Raw genomic sequence first — 18,403 nt, 5'->3', positions numbered from 1 at the left:
CCTCCCTCCCTTCCTTCCTTCCTCCCTCCCTTCCTTCCTCCCTTCCTTCCTTCCTCCTTCCTCCCTTCCTTCCTTCCTCCTTCCCTCCCCTCCTTCCTCCCTCCCTCCCTCCCACTCTTCCTTCTTTCTTTCTTCCTCCTTTGATTTCTTCCTTTTCTTTCTTTTTAAAACATTTTATTATTTATTTTTAAGTAATCAATACACCCAACATGGGGCTCAAACTTACAACCCCAAGATCAAGAGTCGCACGTTCTACCATCTGAGCCAGCCAGGTGCCCTGATTGCCTTACATTTCTGATCCTGGAAAACTGAGGGTCCTGGTGACCTCTCTTACTTCTGTTTGGAACCCCCATCTGGACTGTGGTTGTGAACAGGTGGCACTGCTCTGACCTCTCTGATTCACTGCTCCTCTGCCTTGGCAGGTGATGTTCGTGATTGACACTGCGGTGACCAATGTAGAGGACCTGTCCTCGCTGGAGGAGTACCTTGCTGGTCTGGGCAAGAAGCACCGCGCCGTGGGTGTGAAGCTCAGCTCCTTCTCGGTGGGTGATGGGGCTCTCCCTCTCTCTGAACTCCTGACCTGAGGCCACCACTCTCCCTGTCCTCCCTGCCCACCTGTTCTCTCTCCCCATTCCATACCCTGAGATGACTAGGGCCGGGGGCCTGCATCTGTGTCTCCCCCGCCATGTGACCCCCCGGCACTGCCTTCACCTCTCTGAGCCTCCAATTCTTCTTCCGTGGTGTGGCTTCTCTTAGAACCGTGGACACTTAAGGAGCCTTTGGGATTCGCCAGTCTGTCCGGTTTCCTATCACTGTGTATAAAACCATCCCAAGCAAACGATTTCTGGGTTCGGCGGGGCCGTGCTTTTGCTCCGCATGGTGGGGCTGGAGCCACTCATGTACTGCACTCAGCCAAGAGCACGGCTGGGGCTGGTGCCTCCAAGTTGGCCTGTCATCCTTTGGGGCCTCTTTCCCTGTGGTGTCTCGTTATCCTGTGGTGTCTCGTTATCGGTGGCCTAGCTGAGCTTCCTCGCAGAGCGGCAGCTGAGTTCCAAGAGGGCAGAACCCCGATGTGCCAGGACACTTCCTGCCTCCGCTTGCAGCCCCCTTGGTAACGCCCATTGGCCAAAGCCAGGCATGCGATGAGCTCAGGCTCCAGGTGGAGGGACCCCACTCAGGGGGCGTGAATCCTTGAAGTGTGGTTCACTGGGGGCCACGGACGTGACAGCCTACCCCGTAGTCCCGTCACCTTGCCAGATGGCCAGCACACCGAGGAAGGGACCACGCTCACCTTGGCCTCTCTAACTAGAGCACTGGTGCGGTGCCTGGTCTTTAGTGGATATTCTGTAAACATTTGTGGGATAAGTAAGCGATATTTTGTTATGGTTACTAACAAACAAGAGCCATTATTATTCTTGAAGGCTCACTGTGTACAGATGCTGTGCTAAGGGCTCTTTATAGATGGTCTCATTTAATCATGCCAGCAATCTGGTAAGTAGGAACTTTTACTTTCCCTGTTTTACTGATGAAGCAACTGAGGCTCAGGTTGTAAAACTTGCTTGAAGCCACACAGCTCATAAATGGTGGAATCAGGAAGTGAATTCAGGTCTGTCTGGTTGCAGAGTCTGGGATCTTAATACCATGAGTGCTGCCGTGCAGAGGAGGAAACTGAGTCCTGGGGGCAGTGACTTTGCTTGGTCTGAGCTGGGGGTCCCAGGCAACCATGGGATGGTTGCAAGGCTGAGTGGAATGAAATGCTTGGTTCACTATAAGGCCTCACATTTAAGGGAAAAGGGGACCCGATGTGGCACCCAAGGATTGGGGCAGAATCTTGCTCGGGAAGCATGGACCCTGTGCAGGAGAAAAGAAAGGTCCAGGCCTCAGTTTTCTCACCTGTGGAATGGAACGATGCCTTCCTGCCTTCAGGAATGACAAGGTGCCGCTTGCCTCTGCAGACGGTGGGTGAGTCCCTGCTCTACATGCTGGAGAAGTGCCTGGGCCCTGCGTTCACACCAGCCATGCGGGCCGCCTGGAGCCAGCTCTACGGGGCCGTGGTACAGGCCATGAGTCGAGGCTGGGATGGCGAGTAAGAGGCAGCCCCTGGCCAGCAGCCCCCACCTGGAGGCCCCCATCTGTCTGTGTCTGTCTGTTGCTCTGTGTCTGTCGTAGCCCAGCTCCCCTTAGGCCTCCTTGCACCTAGGCCCTTGTCCCCTTGACCACCCTGGAGAGGTGATGGAGCAGGGCTGGGTCTCAGTCCTCCTCATCTCCGACTGCAGACAGGGGTGGCTTTTCCTTCAAGAAGGGGCTTCTGGATTTCCTTGTGTCCCCAGTAGCTTTTCCCTGCCTGCCTTTTTCCCCCTCTAGCATCCCCTCCTCTGCTAAGAGAGGAGCAATGTTTGGGTCACAGAGGTGGCACGGGGCTGGGAAGGTGGAGATCTTTGAGAGCATGGGCTCTGGTCATCCATCCTTCTCAGGTGAGCTGGGCCAAGCAGGGAGTGGGTGGCTGAGCTTCGGGCACCTTCCCATTTTGCCTGCTTTCCATTCTTCTCTCTCCCAGGGGTGTCTGCCTTTCATAAGTAAACAAGAGGGACCATTTTAGCCTTCATGGTGAAATCACAGGTGGTAGGGGCAGGTGATCAAGAGAACTGCTGGGGAAGGGAGAGCTGACCTGGGTCTGTGATGGGCTCAGCGGGGTCCCAGGGGCCTGCTTAGATGTCACGTGACAGAGTAGTTTTTCTTTTGCTGTTTCCAGTTCCCTCCTTCAGTGCTGCTGCTGGGAGCTCCTTTAGTACCACTCTGTAGAAGCCAGCTAGCCAGCCAGGGCGGGGTGGGGCTGGGGAAGGGCACGGAAGGAGGGGGATTTCACTCCAAAGAGGCCTGAGTTCTGGTGGCTGTTCCTCACCACCCCGCCCCAGCAGGGCTGGGTCTCACCTGCCCCGCGCTGCCTCTCTGATGCTGCCCAAATCCACTGCCGGGCACAGCTCCCCACGTTTAATAGCTTGTGTGTGGCTGTACTTAGGCTTCGATAGAAGAGAAAGCAGCAGGGGAGGCCCTCTGCCCTTGCCCAAGCTGTCTGCACTTTTACCTTTTGCTCTGTGCTGTGGTTGTATAAACTCATGAGGAATAAACCTGTTCTGTGTGCCTCTCTGACCTGCTGGGACTGGTCTTTTCTTGGGTGTCAGCTTGTGGCCAGATGAAGCTGTAAGGTGGGGGATCTAGGGCAGGGTGGGAGGATGGGGTCAGGAGGGCCAAGGCCAGAGAGTGGATATAAAAGAAAGGAGAGGCTTGGGGAAGGCAAGAAGCCAATGGCAGAGATGGACCTAGGGGTCTGTGATGGAAACTGGTTAGCAGGGCACCAAATTCGGTTCCTCTTCCTCTTAGGTACACAGCCAGACTACATTTCCCAGCCTCCTTTGCAAACAGGTGGGGCATGTGACCTAGTTCTGACCAACGGAATGTGTGGACCTATGCGCCACTTCTAGACCTGGTCCTCCCAAACTCCTGCAAGTTCCTCAGTGCTCTGTCATCCCTCTGCCAGCCCGATGGAGATCTTACAGTGACCTTGAGGGCCATGTGTTGACTGTGGCAGAGCCACAAGATGGAAGGAGCCCGGGTCCCCGAATTGCTGCTTGGAGGAGAGCACCCACTAATCGGAAGTGCCTGGTAGGGCCAAGGAACGTCTCCATCCTGTGGAGCAAGGGCCCATTTTGAATTTTACAGGAAAGAGACACAAACATCTATTGTGTTTGTGCCATTATATATTTGGGGTTGTTTTGTTACAACATGCACCCACCCTAATCCAGAGTCTGAAGCAGTTCACTGGTCAGGGGTCTGAGAGCCCACCTCGTAGGGGACAAAGTGAGGCCAGGGATAGGAATGGGCCAGGCATCAGGAACAGCAGCAAAGGGCACCAAAGACTCATAGGGTCCCTGAGGAAAACTTCTAGAGCCTCCCTGGTTGGGCAGGTGCCAATCCCAGGGTGGGCTTTTTTAAGGAGATTGAATGGATTTGCCTACAGTGCACCTTGGAGTTGAAGAGCCGGTGTGAGAATGTGTGAGTGTGTGCAAATGTGTGTGTGGTCAGGAAGAGCGAGCAGATGCGGGTAGAGACCCAGCCAGGAACATGCAGCAGCATTAAGAGTGGGCATGATGGGGCACTTGGGTGGCTCAGTTGGCCTGATGACTGACTCTTGGTTTTGGCTCAAGTCGTGATCTCATGGTGTATCTCACCCAGCGTCGGGCTCTGCACTGACAGCACGGAGCCTGCTTGGGATTCTCTCTCTCCCTTTCTCTCTCTCTGCCCCTCCTCTGCTCTCTGTCTCTCTCTCTTAAAAAAGATAAATAAACATTTTTGTTTTAAACGTTTATTCATTTTTTGATAGGGACAGAGCATGAGTGGGGGAGGGGCAGAGAGAGAGGGAGACACAGAATCTGAACCAGGCTCCAGGCTCTGAGCTGTCAGCACAGAACCCGACATGGGGCTCGAACTCACGAACCGCGAGATCATGACCTGAGCTGAAGTCGGACGCTTAACCGACCGAGCCACCCAGGTGCCCCTAAATAAACATTTTTAAAAAAACAAAGAGTGGGCATCATGTGAACAGCCTTGTGGGGCCCTGGGGCTGGGCTGTGAACGGTTGGAGGGGCTCCGCTTGGGCCCACTGCCCTTGCCCTGAGGCTTCGGTTTTCTCCGCCAAGACCAATGTTGCTGGTGCCTGCAGGGCCTCTCTAGCTCCCAGCTGGGGCCTCATTTTGGATAAGCTCTGGTGACCCAGCCTGCCAGGCTGTGTGATTGCAGACATGGTCTGGAGCATGCTGGGGATGCTTTTCTCCCTACGGCACCAAAAGCATTTTTTCTCGAGCCCCAAAGGCTCCAGTGAGAGAAGGCCTCCTTCACGAGACCTAACAGCTGAGACTCAGGCAGCCAGGCTCCTGAATGTTTGTCTGGGGTGACCTGCCTCTGGAAAGGCCGAACACCCTCCTTTGACCTGGGTCTTGAGCCATTGTAAGCATGGGCGCGTTCACCTCTCTTGAAGGCTGCCTTTCTACTTGTGTGTGCACCCACGCATGCAAGTGTGTGTGTGTGTGTGTGTGTACATGTGAGTGTGCGTGCATTTGAGCGTGCGTGCATGTGGGATGGGGGGTGGTTCCTTCTTCCTCTGTGCCAGTCTCAGCCCTGAATCCTCTCTCTCCTGTATTCTTCCGCATTCTCCCAGCCATCTCCCATCTTCTACAAGGAGCCAGCCCTCCCTCGGCCCCTTCCCACTCCAGCTACTGCCCTGCATCTCTACTTCCTTTGATAGCAAAACTCTACAGAAGTGTCTTTCCTTGCTGTTTTCATTTCCTCACGCCTATGAGAGAATGGGAGCCTCCTTCACCCAGGCTCTCGTCCCCGCCCCTGATCTGCTACCACCAAGGTCACCCAGGACCTCCGTCCTGCCCAGTTCAGAGGTTGAGTCCCACTCCTCACCTTGCTCTTCGGCTCAGTAGCCCTTTGAAGAGTTGATCACTCCTTCATTTTAAATGTTTTATTATGGGGGCGCCTGGGTGGCTCAGTCAGTTAAGCTTCTGACTTCAGCTCTGGTCGCAATCTCGCGGTTTGTGAGTTCGAGCCCCGCGTCAGGCTCTGTGCTGACAGCTCGGAGCCTGGAGCTGCTTCAGATTCTGTGTCTCGCTCTCTCTCTGCCCCTCCCCTGCTCACACTCTGTCTCTCTCTCTCAAAAATAAACACCAAAAAAAATTTTTTTTTAAATTTTTTGTTATGGAAAAATATAACATGCACAAAAACCTGAGCCTAGTGAATCTCTGTGTACCTCAGCCAGCATCCGTGTGAGCAGCTCAAGATCTCCCCCACCTCTTTTATTCTCCTGGAAAGTTTTTTAAAATAATAATAAAAAAAACTTTAGAGAGAGAGAGCGCACGAGTTGGGGAGAGGAGCAGATGGAGAGAGGATCTTAAGCAGGCTCCACACTCAGCGGGGGAACCAGAGGCGGCTCAATCCCATGACCCGGGGATCGTGACCAAAGCCAAAATCAAGGGTCAGTGGCTCAACTGACTACACCACCCAGGCGCCCTCTGCTGGAAAGTTTTAAAGCAAATCTAAGACTTCATGCCCTTGTAAAGTCTTCCATAGGGACATCTAGCTGATTCCCTTTCCGCTTTAATCCTCGCCATCAGCATACCTATAGAGATGAGCAGTGTCTCCTCAACATTGCCTAATGCCCAGTCTGTGTTCAGATTTCCCTGATGTCTTTCTGCAGGTGGTTTATTCAGTCAAGGGCCACACATTGCATCTGGTTGTGTCTCTTAAACTTTCCCTCCCCTCTCCCTTCTCCCCACGCCTTTGATGTGTGGGAGAAACCAGTTCACTTGTCCAGTGGCATTTCCAGCATTCTGACTTGGCTGATGCCTCCTCAGGGCGTCTTTGAACTCACTCCTCTCTGCCCTGTATTCACTGTCAAGTGTGGTTAGTGCTGGGGCTCCCTGCTTACTTTCTGAATCCCTTCCTTTCCTTGGATTCCGGATGCCAGGGTTTCCTAGTTTTCCTCCTTTCTCATTCTTCATTCTCCCTGTGGACCCCCCTCTCATCTCCCTTGGACCCCCCCCTTAGCTCCTGCCCAGGTCTCAGCCAGTCCCATGCTTTAAACACCTAGATGCTGATGACTCTGGGTTGCATCTCCAGCCTAATGCCCCCCACTCCAGACCCCGGTATCCAGACCCTTGCCCAGTGTCCCTACTAGGCATTTCAAACGTAACACAACCAAAGTAGAGCCTGGTATTTTCCCTGCACCTTCCAGCATCCTCTGCCTTGGTAAACCAGTTTACCCAGCTGTTCAGGCAGAAGAACTGGGAGCCGTCCTCGCTTCCTTGCTTTCTCTCAGACACCACATCTAATCCATCCATGAATCCTCAGACCTGTTCCGAACTTCTCCATCTCTCTCCTTGCTCCCCGCCTCATTCTTGTTGGAGCTACCATGCCACATCTCCTGGATGCTTCCAACAGAGCCCCAACAGGTTTTCACCTCCACCTTGTTCTCACCCAGAGGCTGCAGTGATTGCTTCAGAACCTTAGGTGATCACATCTCCCTCCCCATCCCCACCCCCAGCTTGGAAACTTCCAGTAGCCTCCACATCACGGGGATAAAGCCCAGGGTCCTGCTGCCCTCTCAGATATGGTCTCACTCTGCTGTGTGCCCTGACCCCCCACCCCCACCCCCACTGCCCCAGGGCCCTGTATTTGTTCCCGGGCCAGATCGGCCCAGCACCCCCTTCATGCAGCCCCCACATGCCTCATCCCCAGAAAAGCTCGTTCCAGATCCTTCCCATCTACAGTCACTCCCCTCCTTCTCCAGCTTTGTGTTTTCTTCAAAGCCCTTGCTCCTACCTGACACCCACCATATACATTGGTTTATCGCACTTATAATCTATTGCAAACAAAACGGGAAGACTTTGGGCTCTGTGTTTAGAGGAGAGAAAAGAGGTAATTCTTCAGACCCTTGGTGAAGGGGACAGGGTAGCCGGAAGGGACCCTTGAGGCCCCATGTGTGTCTCTCCAGCCCAAACAACAATTACAAAGTAAGATGATTATAATGGAAGTTTTGTGGTCCCTGGGTATTAATGGCTTATAAGACAGAAGGCAAACGTTGGGCCTGTTGATTACCTACCTGTTGCCTGATATTTGAGCTCCCCGGAGGCAGTGTGAGGGGAGGAGTGGCCTCTCAGCCTGTGGCTTTGTACTTATGTACAGGTTGGGGGCCCCCTACTTCCTCCCCAAGGCTAGAGACAGTGTGAGGTGCTTAGACCAGTTTCCCTTCCTCCAGGGGTGTTAGGCTCTGATTATTTTCCCCACCCACAAGAGCCTTGCCCACTCAACCCTCCTCGACACTAGAGTCCCCTGGTGAGCTTTTGTAAAATAGGGGTGTCTGGGCCCCATCCCAGATTTGTTTAGGGATGGGACCTGGACACTGGGATTGTTTAAAATCTCCCAGGAGACTCTCATTTGCAGCCGAGATAGAGAACCCCAGCATTTGAGGCTGGAGATATGCTGGGCAGCTATGGGTTGTCAAGGCCCAGGGGCCACCCGATGTTTAGAAAACAGCTCTATTGAGAAAACTGTGCACTGCCTTCCCATAAGCCAGGCTCCTCCATCCCCGCCACACCACCGCCCCCAGGGCCTGCCCCAGAGTGGACTTAGAAACCTGGCTCTGGACAGCTTGGAGTGTTCTCGGGACAGAACTGAGCTACCCCCAGCACGACGGGATTAGGTGGTGGGGAGCCAGCCCTGGAGGTGCCTGAAACCACCCCAAGGGTTGGCCTCCGGGCACAGCCTCTTGGAGCCCAGTGCCCTTCTGCTTCCTCCCCAGCCCCACAGAGTGTAGCGTGACAGTCAGGTGCTCCAGTGCCCTGTTGGGCAGAGTCCTGTCAGACTGGGATCCTGGGCCTCCCTGGCACCAGGCCTCCCTCTTGGCCTGTGCCCCAGTCCCACTCCAGCCCAGCAATATGGACCTCCTGGGCCTCCAGTGCTCCTGGCCTGCTGAGAGAAGACTGACCAATTCCATTGTCCGGGACTTGACATGCTTGGGGCTAGGACCCGCCCTCTGTAGCTTGCCTGTCTGTGTCTTTGTCTCTCCCTGAGCAAAGTCCCCTGAAAGGTCTGCTGAACCAAGGGATGGCCCAGGGCCTGTGATCTGGGGGACCCTGGAGGCTGCTGGCCCCTGGGAGGAGACCCTGAGGGGCAGCTGTTGTGGCAGGGCTTTGAGGATCCTAGGAAAAGGCCCCTGGTCCTCCAGCAGCCATCAGCCCACCCCTGTCTCCAGGCCTCAGGGCACAGCCCCTGCCACCCAGCCACGGTGGCCTTCATGTGTCTCTCTCCTCTGAAGCAGCCCTGCGGCTCTCATCTGACTTGACTTGGAAAAGAATTGCTTTGGGGTGAGAGGGGTCAAGGGAGTGGGCCCTGGCCCTATGCCCAGGCTCATGCCAGTGGGGCGCTTCGAACCCATGCCCGTCAATGGACTACGAAAGCTTGAGGAGAGGGTCTAGTGATGGGGGCTGGGGAGCAGCCTGAGATTGTCCTGTGTATTCATAGGGAGCAGTGAGGGAGGAAGCCTCCCCTGCAGCCCCACTCGGTCTGCTGAGTCTGCTCTACTCACTAGTAAGGCAGAGTAGTGTCCCTTACCCCTATTTTCTGGTGATGTGACCAGCCTAAGGTCACGGCTGGAGGAAGGCCAGAACTTTGGTCTCCCGGGCCAGGACACACTCCCCAGAGCAGGGACGTTTTCCCCAACTTACTGCGGGTCCAACATAGCAGCAGGGTGTTTCTTATCCCGTTCAGGCCTGACCTGGCAGCCGCACATACCTCCCCGAGGCCAGCCTCTCCTCCACTTCCCCCTGCCCTTGTGCTGCGGGCTGAGACCAGCACGGGCCTGAGCCTTGTCTGCCACTTTTTCTGGTGGCCTCCTCCTGAAATCTTCATCTTTTCAAGCCCAGCAGCAAGTCCGGCCAGCGACCCACTGAGGGGCCCAGCACTCACCCTGGGGCTTCTGCTGCCCAGGAGAAGCCTGTTCCAACAGCTGCATGGTAGCTCGAGGACCAGGAAGTTCTCTGCTACTGCCCGGGGGGCTCTGAGAGCACTCACAGCAGAATGAGTGAGGCAGAGCCACTTCCTGTCTCTCCAGCAGACCAGGAGGCACTTGCCAGGCCTTCCCTGTGAGGACAGGGGCCTGGGAAGGCTTCAGGGGCTAAAGCCATGAAGGTACGGTGCTCCAGCCTGGCAGCCATAGGGAGGTTCATCCCTTAGCATCTCTGGCTCTTTCAGGACGGGGGACACCCTGCTGGGCCGGTCCAATGCAGAGGTACAGGCCAGCAGAGGTTGGGAGAACTTGTTTATTCAAGGCACAATCATAGCATTAATAACGAGAAGTTTCGGCATTCTGGCACATTCCTTTAGTGGTGGTGGCCAAGGGAAGTCCACACCGCGCACCGGGGTCCCCAGAGGATGCAATGCTGCTGATAGGCACTTTGCTTCCAGAAGCATCTGAGGAAGAGGCAGGCAGGCATGGAGCTACTCTAGGCCCAGTGGGGCATTTCTTAGAGGCTCTAGGCAATCCTGGGTTCCCTCGGAGGCAGCCCCCTCCAGAAAGAATCAAGGCTGAGAGGTGGTGCTTGGGTGGAAGGATGGAGAAAGGCAGCTGGGAAGTGGGCTGTGGGGTGGGGTGAGATAGTGGTGGGTGGAGGCCAAGGGTGGGCCGAGAGGGCAGGCCAGAGGGGAGGTGCCTGGAGAGGGCCTGGATGCGATGCGTAGGCCCTAAGGAGCCAGAGCACGCCCATCCCACCCTCACACTGACTGTGGACGCTGAGTGGCTGTGTGTGTGTCAGGGTGGGGCCGAGGGTGCTGGCCAGTTGCCCTGGGTCTCCAGGAAGTGTCGAGAAGGGAATGGATTCTGGAACTTCCCCAACATTGCACCTTCTCTCAGAACCAGCTGCACTTGGCCCAAATGCAGAGGGGGAAACCCCCAGCCATGCTGCCATGTAATCTGCTGGGACCCTTCCATATGCAGCATCCATACACTGCCAGGTGGGCAGGGGGAAGACAGAAGAGGGACAGTGGCAGAAGTGGCAGGAATAACCCAGCAGGGGCTGCAGGGTTGGGGGGCAGGCGCCCAGCAAGCAGTGCCCGGTGAACGTGAGCCTGCAGGCCAGCTTCGCACACTAAATACACCTTCTGGGGACCGGAGGGCCTGGAGCTGGCCACCTCCCATGGCATGGGCAGATCTCCCTGTTGGGAAAGGCCCCTTCTCCTTGTTGGCTGGTGAAATGCTAGGAGGGGACCCTGAGGGGCCTGGGTTCAGGAGGGACTGGCTGGGTATAATTTCCTCCTTATTCCTAGCCGGACAAGGAGTGGGAGAGACTGCCGACTCCCCGGCTGACCCAAGCTCTCTGGAAAGATCCTTCATGCCAAGTCTGGGCCAAGCCCCGGGGGTATGGCAATGTTTGTCTCTTGAGCGCTATTTCTCCTCTGGTGAAGCCTGGAGCTTCTACAGCTGAGATGTGGGCACAGGTGGAAGAGGGACAAGACGCAGGTGGTCTGAGTTCAGGGCCGCCCGTGTGCCTGGGAGGTGGTGGGAAATGCCCGGGGGAGGCGAGCTTGGGGCCTCCTTTTGGCAGGTTGGCCACATGGACCCAGATCTTTGCAGGAGGGAACTCAGGAGAGTTCCAGACCACGTAGACCCCGCTCAGCTTAGCTCCTTTTGGTCCCTGAGGCCTCAGCTGGCCCCTGTCTGTATCCTAACATGCTGCACTGCCTGGTGGTCCTGATGGGGGCCTGTCCCCAGAGGCAGAGGTCTGTACCCCCGACTGTGGCAAAGGGGACGTGTGTCACCAGCATTGTTCCTACTCAGGATTTGGTTCTTCCAGGTCTCGGGTGGTGGCAGCTCTGGGAAGGAGGCCTCCACCAGATAAAGGCTTCTCTATGGAGGACACAGCCCCACTCCCACCCCATCCCCAGCAGGGTATGGGCAGTGTCTGGGCCAGGACCATATTGGAGGCCATTTGAGTGGTCTTCAGTCCAGCATGCAGGTGGCCCCAAGAGAGGAAGGGTCCTACTCAGAGGCCAGGGAATGGCCGTCGCCTTCCGTTTGAAGCATGGACTTCTCACTCCAAGCTGCTGCCCACCTTGGTTATGCTGGGGGCTCAGGCACTCAGTTTGGTATGAGGCAGGAGCAGCTCTCAGTGGCCACATCCTTGACCTTGAGGGTCCTCTCATTAGGCCTGGGGCTTGGGGAAGCTGTATCTGGTTTCCCATAACCCAGTATTTTGGGACAGCACCCCTCTCCATGAATTCTGCATCTGCCCCTCCCACCTTATAGTAACCAGCCAAGGTTGCCTTCATCAAAATGCACACAGGTCCCGTTTAATGAGCCCCGAGTGATCGTGTCCCAGCTGCCCTTGTGAGAATAGAAAGGATAAGGGTCTCCACCCTGCTGCTCCTGGGGATGTCTGCTGAGGGGCAGAGGAATAGGACAGGTCTCCACTGCCTTCCCTCAGGTCTATGGTCTCAGCTGCCGCATGCCCCAGGTGCGTGCAGAAACTTCTCTTTACAGATCCCCACGCTGGGGATGTCGTTGATGAGGCTTAGCACAAATACCTGGGCTTCCTCAGACCGTAGGGGAGGGACTGGAGTAGGGGAGGGGGACGGCGTAGGAGCAGCGGTGGAAGCTCCTTGGCAGGACAGCTGGTGAAAGCGTGGAGAGGACCCTGAAGAGTCTTCGGTGGGTTTCCTTCTGCCTCCTCCCTTATGCACACCTTCTCCATTTCGACCCCAGCAAGGTCCCTTAGCCTGTAGTCTCTGTGCCCAGGGCTTTGGCGGCTGTTCCCAAGACGTGGCACTGCCTGTATCCTCCATCCCATCCCGGGGGCCCTCGGAACTGCCCTCTGCACTGCCCAGCACCTTCCATTCTAGCTGGTCAGCAGGTTCGGGTCTCCATGTGGCCAACACCCAGGGCGCAGGTGTCTCTGTTGGGGCCTTCCCAGAGTCTGCGGGAGGTAGTGGGGAGGTCCGGGTGGCCCTCCTGCCTCCCCCCTACTCGCCGGGCCCTCCCCTGGCCGCTGCTCCCGCTGGAGTCGCCAGGTGGAGGCCTCTGGTCCTGGTCAGTGGTACTGGCTCTGGCCCTCCAGTTCCAGCCCGTCCTGGAACTGAGCGGAACCCAGCTCCCTCGCAAAGCCCCTCACACTGCTCTCCTCTTCTCCCTCCTCAGGCTGTCTGTTCATGGTGCCGTAGGTCTGCCGAGCAGGGGAGGAGGCAGGGGACAGGTTCATCTCCGGCTCCTGCAGCACAGTAGCCACGTACAGCTGCTTGGGACAGAGAGGGGAGAAAAAGCTAAGGTCACATCTGGGGCCACGCCCTGCGCACGCCATTGCCCTCAAGCCCTACCCCCAGAGCTTCTGCCTCTCTGGACCCACGAGCCAGAGCCACGAGCCACGGATCCTTTCTTCTACCCCAGCAGCCCGGGGCCTGGCCATCCCCACCTGCTGAGGGGCCCTTAACGATTTAATGAGCAATTATAACTCAGAGGGTGAGTTAGTGCAGGCCTCCTAGCTCCCAGCCTACTGCTCCTCCAGTGCAGCCCCATTCATTGTTGGTTCCAGGTCAGGCTGACCCCGGAGAGAGAGGATGCGAGGCTCCCCTCTGCTGGGGTCTGGAGAGACCCCATGCCTGGGCTAGCGCACTTTCCAATACAGCTTACGAGGCATGTCCATACCCGCCGTGGCGCGGATCACCGGCTGGCCCAGGAATCAGGATTTGGAACAAATTGCTATCTGAGGTCTTACAAACTGTGTCTGTGAAACCCAGGAATGGTCCCAGAAATGCACAGGAGGGCAGCAGAATAGAAAAACAGGAAGTACTAGGGACAGAGCTGTTTGTCATCCTTCGAAGTGGCTTTTAAACCAACTCCTTATTTTGAAAACAGGTAATTATGGGACAGAATTAAACCTTTCCTGTGTATTCATTTCAGTGAAACCAAAACACCCTGATGGATTGTTCCGTAGGAAGACTCTAGATACTTGTATAATGCCAAAGCAAACCCCCTGTAAACCTTTTGGTCATAAGGGGTAAGATGGTAACTGAACAATAGAAGAGGCCAGCTGTGATCCTCCTAACCTGGGAGTAACCAGTGTCATAAGTGGGAATAAATGGGATGTTACGCGTCTCCCGGTGTGGTGCACGGCACCACCTAGAATGTGTTTTAGCCCCTAAGGCTGAATTTGAACCTGTCCAGCCTTTGGATCTAACTAGTTTTCAGGAAATACAGGAGACCGTAAAACCCATTATAAGACATCAGGAAGAAATACCCAGAAATATCCAGAAGGTGGGATATTCTGCAGGATAACCGGCTTGGAGTCTCTGACAAGTCACAAGAAAGAGCCTGGGCTAAAATACGAGAGATGTGCACAGGCACCAGATTAATCTAGCACAGAGATCGGATTGGATCTTGATTTGGACATGTTGTAAAAGATATTTCTGGAACACTTGGGACAATTTGAATATGGACTGAGTCTTGGAAGATACAGAAATGTATATATATGGAAAGATGGAGCTTGTTAACTAAAAATGCAGATTATAAGAGTATGTACAGTATTATTTCAGTTTAGCAAAATTTATACATATACTTGGAAGAATATTTGCTAAATTATCAGCAGTCATCTCTGGGTGATGGGAATATGAACTTTTTATTTTCTTATTTTTGCTTATCTGTTTTTTGCCCATAATTACCTGCAATGTTCATATGCTACTTGCTTATTATCATGAAAGATTAAAAAAAAATCAATTCCACTAATGTTTTTTAAAGCCCGGGCTTTAGAGTGCGACCGACCTGGTTCAAACTTTGTTCTGTGACTTCCTTGCTCAGGAATGCCCTGGCGTCTAAATTAAATGATCTTTTGAGCCTCAGTCTCCCCATTTATAAAATGAGGGTGAAAACACCTACTATGTGGGTGTATCATAAAGATTAGGAGCGTTAACAGCGAAGTGTCAGGTTCCTAAGAAGACTTCAATAACCGATTGCTAACAATATTCCAGAGGGCTCATCTTGGGAGGACCCCCGAGGGGAGATGCTATGCGAAGCAACTTCCCGTCGCCTCCCAGAGGAAATGTGCCCCTCTGTGCAGGAGTTTTTCCCAGTGTGAGACAGACCTGCAGTTCTGTGCACGGGGGGTGGGCACGTCCACCACTGTTGTGTCTGTGCACTTTTCCCCAACTCTGCCACGACTAAAGAGTCTCCTCTCCCACTGGGCCCTGACACCCACTCTACACTTCCACCAGGCCCAAAACTCTTCAGGTGCTCAAACGCTCCAGATTCTCTCTTCTGGGCCTTTGCACAGGCTGCTCCTCTTCCTCAAATGCCCTTCCCCCACAACCTATTCCACCTAGCAACCCCTTCTCCCATTCCCGGAGTTGGATTAGATGTTCCCTCCTCCGGGAAGCCTTCCCTGAGTGCTCAGGCTCAGGCTGGCTGGTGCCCTTCTTCAGTGCTCCTCCAAGGCACCCTGGCATCGGGGCATGGGACAACCCGGTACCCAGCTCAGTGCGTGCATCGGTGGCCCCACATCTACACCTGTGGCAGGGACATGGGTGAGTGCTCAGGCCCCTCCAGGCTGAGCCACGACGTGGGAGCCAAGGCCCAGCCAGCCAGAGCCCTGCATTCTGAGTCGGCCTTATCTCTTCACAGGCTGATGGGCTCACTCATGTGGCGCCACCCCTGCCTTACCATTCAGCGCGGGCCTCTAATAGCTCCCTGCAGCTCTGCGCAGCTCTGCCTGGCATCTGTGCCCTTGGAGGCAGCCTTCGGTCCTGAGGCCGAGCCCCAGCACGTCCCTGCGTCTACACGACTGAGCTCGCTGTGGCTGGGTTCGCCCTGACCTTTCTCTTCCTCTCTGAGATCCTTTCAGGGTTTGTCTTGCTTCTTCTATCTTCCCAGCTCTTCAGCCAGGGCCATGGCAGCAGTTTGACCTGGGCCAAGTCCTGCTGTGTCAGGGGAGGGCGCCCAGGCCCCCCCCCCCCCCCGTCTCCTCCCCAACACCCGGGGAGGGCACTAAATGCCAGTGGCCCCCGCCCCTGCTGCTGGAGTAGCCCACTCCTACAGGTACCCCCCTCCTGACCTGTCCCCCGGGGTGAAGGCACTGACTCACAAGGGAGGTGGGTGTGGAGGTGCTGCTGCTTGGCTCCATGTCAAACACGGTCTCCATCTCCTCCTCGGGCTGCAGCAGTGGGGAGAGATGTGGAGGGTCACACAGTGGGGGTGTCTGCCCTCTGCCCGCTCCCTCCCCGAATCTGCGCCTGGGCCTCTTGCTCCCCCGGAACGCAACTCATCTTCTGTCTTCCATGACCTACAGCCCAGCTGGTAGGGCTGAAGCCCAGGGGGACAGAAAGAGGACCGGGATGCTGGGTGACCCTTCCAGAATATTCCATTCCCAAGGACCATAATGGGGTGGGGGGGGGAGTAAGGAGAGTTGGCATTGGGGTTCAAAGATGAGCCTGCTTTGACTCTAGTCAAAGCCTTGGCTTCAACGGTCTCTTCTTTCCTCCTGGGGTTTCCCCCTCAATCTTGCGACCAGTCTGAGATCACGGTCTAGGTCCTCTGCCACCTTCCTTCCCTAGAGTGGACACCTGGGCAACCAGATCACATGGCATCGTTGTATTGGGAAGACAGGGCCAGAGGCATCGTCCACTCTGGTTCCTCACTGGCATGGCACTGGAGCCGGGGGTTGGAGGAGGCCGGGTAGAGAGGGTGGTGGGGGTCTGAGTTCAGGGCCCCCAGGTATAAGGTCACTACAGGCAAAAGGATCCTCTTCCAAGAGGCTTGTTCCTCTAACTCAGCAGGATACCAGAACTTTAAATCAACTTACTTTATTCTCTTTATATAACTTCATTTTAAAAGGATACAATTTACTATTATGAACAGAAAACCTGAGTTAGTTGAAAATAAGCAGAAATATAAGTAAACGTGAGCCAATAGAAAAACGGGTAACCATGAAAAATAACAAATGTTTTGGTCCCTGGAAATCATTCTAGCACACCCGTACTGACGCGCCACTCTGGGCACGGACCCTTGTTGGCAGGGTGCTCAGTGGGCAGGGATTGGCTCCCGTCTCTAATGATGAGGCTGACCCCGCTGGCAATGAGCCAAAGGAGTCACAGGCTCCCAGAGAGCCAGGCCTCAACTTCAACAGCCTGGGGCTCCTCAAAGTGTGCTGACTATTCCCCTTTCCTCTTCATCGTCCTTCTCCATGCCCCACGCTCCTGTCCTTCCCCGCATCCTCTCTCTCTCAAGCCTCCATCCTTGGAGTGGCACTCACAGCTCAGTGGCTCGACAGGCTCACATTGTAGGAGGGATGTGCCAGCAGCCCGCTGTTTGGAGGGGGCGGCAGAAGGGAGAGGAGGAGAGGACGGTTGTCTTTTAAAACTCCGCAGAGTGTGGGGGGGCGGGGCCCGGCACCGGGGCTGGCTCACGGGCACACACCCATGCACGCTGAGCTTGCACACCCCATCATCGGAAAGGCAAGGACCTTTGTCTCTGTGGTGCTGTGGGTGCCCAGGTCAGGAGTAGCCCAGAGCCATGTCCCCAAGGGCCGGGGAGAATGAAGAGAGGAAAGCGAGGGCAACTCACCTCATAGTAAGATACCGTCCGGAGCTTCCCCAGAAGAGTGCTAAGGCAGGCAACTACCATGGAAATAATGAGCGTGGAAAGGGAGAAGAAGGTGATGTTGTGGAGCGAACCTGCCAAGGAGAAGACAAGGCCGTGGGGCTCCGTGCTTGACGACGGGAGCTGTGGGCGGGAGTCTGCCGGCCGAGGTCCTGGGTCACTAGGGGCCACCCCAGCGCCTCTATGGGGGCAGAGAGGCCCCTGCCCCAATTTTCCTCCTAGCAACTGGAGTCAATGAGCCTGACCCATGAGACCATCTCTCGGTGCCATCTGACCAGTTTAGAATTTGGCATCTTATGGATTCCATGAAAAAATTTAATTGCCTTAAGTATCCACTCAAGTGTCCATTAAACACGTCCTTCTCGACCCATCAGCTCACCTCCCACATCACAGTCCCTGGGCAGTATCTCTGAGTTACTCGCTCATGCCACTGCCCACAAATACAACCTCTGACCCACGCCTGTCTTTGTGAGCTCCTGGCGTGCTCAGTTATCTCTGCTAACGGCACAGAAGAGCAATCCAGAATTTAAGTCGCTGACATTTTGCTTAGGGATATTTGGTAACTTTTTTTTTTTTTTTTTTTTTACCAGTTTTCTACAGAAGTGAAGATTAAAAATCAGTCTTTACAGTCAGAGGCTAACACGTAGTGATGCTTATCATCGTGTTTCTATAAGAGCAAAAGTGGCAAAGAGCTTCGGTATCCAACAATGGAGAGCTGACTGAAACGGGTAGAATTTAATGCAGCTGCTCAAAGTCACGTGCTCCAACAGTATTGCAGTAACGCAGGAAATTGTTCAGCACAGTATGCTGAGCGATGAAAGAACGTTATAAAACAGAAATCACAATTTTGCAAAGTAAGACTAAACCAGTAAACTCCCTCCTGTTCTGCCCTCTCCCCCAAAATATGCCCAGAGAATGAGGTCTGAGAGCAGCAGACGTCAGGCCCTGGATGAGATTATGGGTCATTCCAATTTTGATAATGTAATCTTTTACAGTTAGGGGAAAAATTATTTAAAAACTGAAGTCCGCTGGGCGGTGGGGAAAGGCTAGGGGATAAGACACTGGGAATGGACAACAAATGGATAATTCACACAAATTTAATTGCCATAAGTATCCGCTCAAGTGCCCATTAAACATGTCCTTCTCGACCCGTCAGCTCAAAATCAGGAACCTGTGATTTCCATTTTATAACGTTCGGGTCCTGTA

At 54.8% G+C, this 18,403-nt stretch overlaps 2 protein-coding genes across 10 annotated transcripts in view; one reads left to right on the top strand and one right to left on the bottom strand.

Moving 5' to 3' along the window:
- Nucleotides 1-3,150, top strand: part of NGB (neuroglobin) — a 5,849-nt gene extending 2,699 nt beyond the window's left edge. The window contains exons 3-4 of the mRNA XM_040477833.1: nt 423-542; nt 1,956-3,150. Coding sequence (XP_040333767.1) covers nt 423-542; nt 1,956-2,090 — 255 coding nt within the window. The 3' untranslated portion in view covers nt 2,091-3,150. The remainder of the gene's footprint in view (nt 1-422; nt 543-1,955) is intronic.
- Nucleotides 3,151-9,863: 6,713 nt separating this feature from the next.
- Nucleotides 9,864-18,403, bottom strand: part of TMEM63C (transmembrane protein 63C) — a 127,564-nt gene continuing 119,024 nt past the window's right edge. For 5 of the 9 annotated variants that reach the window (XM_040477820.1, XM_040477823.1, XM_040477818.1 and 2 more), the window contains 3 exons: nt 17,162-17,271; nt 15,684-15,752; nt 9,864-12,848 (listed from right to left, as the gene is read on the bottom strand). In XM_040477820.1, coding sequence (XP_040333754.1) covers nt 12,645-12,848; nt 15,684-15,752; nt 17,162-17,271 — 383 coding nt within the window. In that variant the 3' untranslated portion in view covers nt 9,864-12,644. Of the gene's footprint in view, nt 12,849-15,262; nt 15,505-15,683; nt 15,753-17,161; nt 17,272-18,403 lie in introns of all 9 variants that reach the window. The other 4 variants (XR_005791071.1, XR_005791072.1, XM_040477825.1 and 1 more) reach the window with 4 other exon arrangements.

This window comes from Herpailurus yagouaroundi, unplaced genomic scaffold (assembly GCF_014898765.1).
Source record: "Herpailurus yagouaroundi ecotype Mexico unplaced genomic scaffold, PumYag 141, whole genome shotgun sequence".
NCBI lineage: Eukaryota > Metazoa > Chordata > Mammalia > Carnivora > Felidae > Herpailurus > Herpailurus yagouaroundi.
The sequence above is the reverse complement of the archived record's forward strand: the minus strand, read 5'-3'. Positions and strand labels throughout refer to the sequence as shown.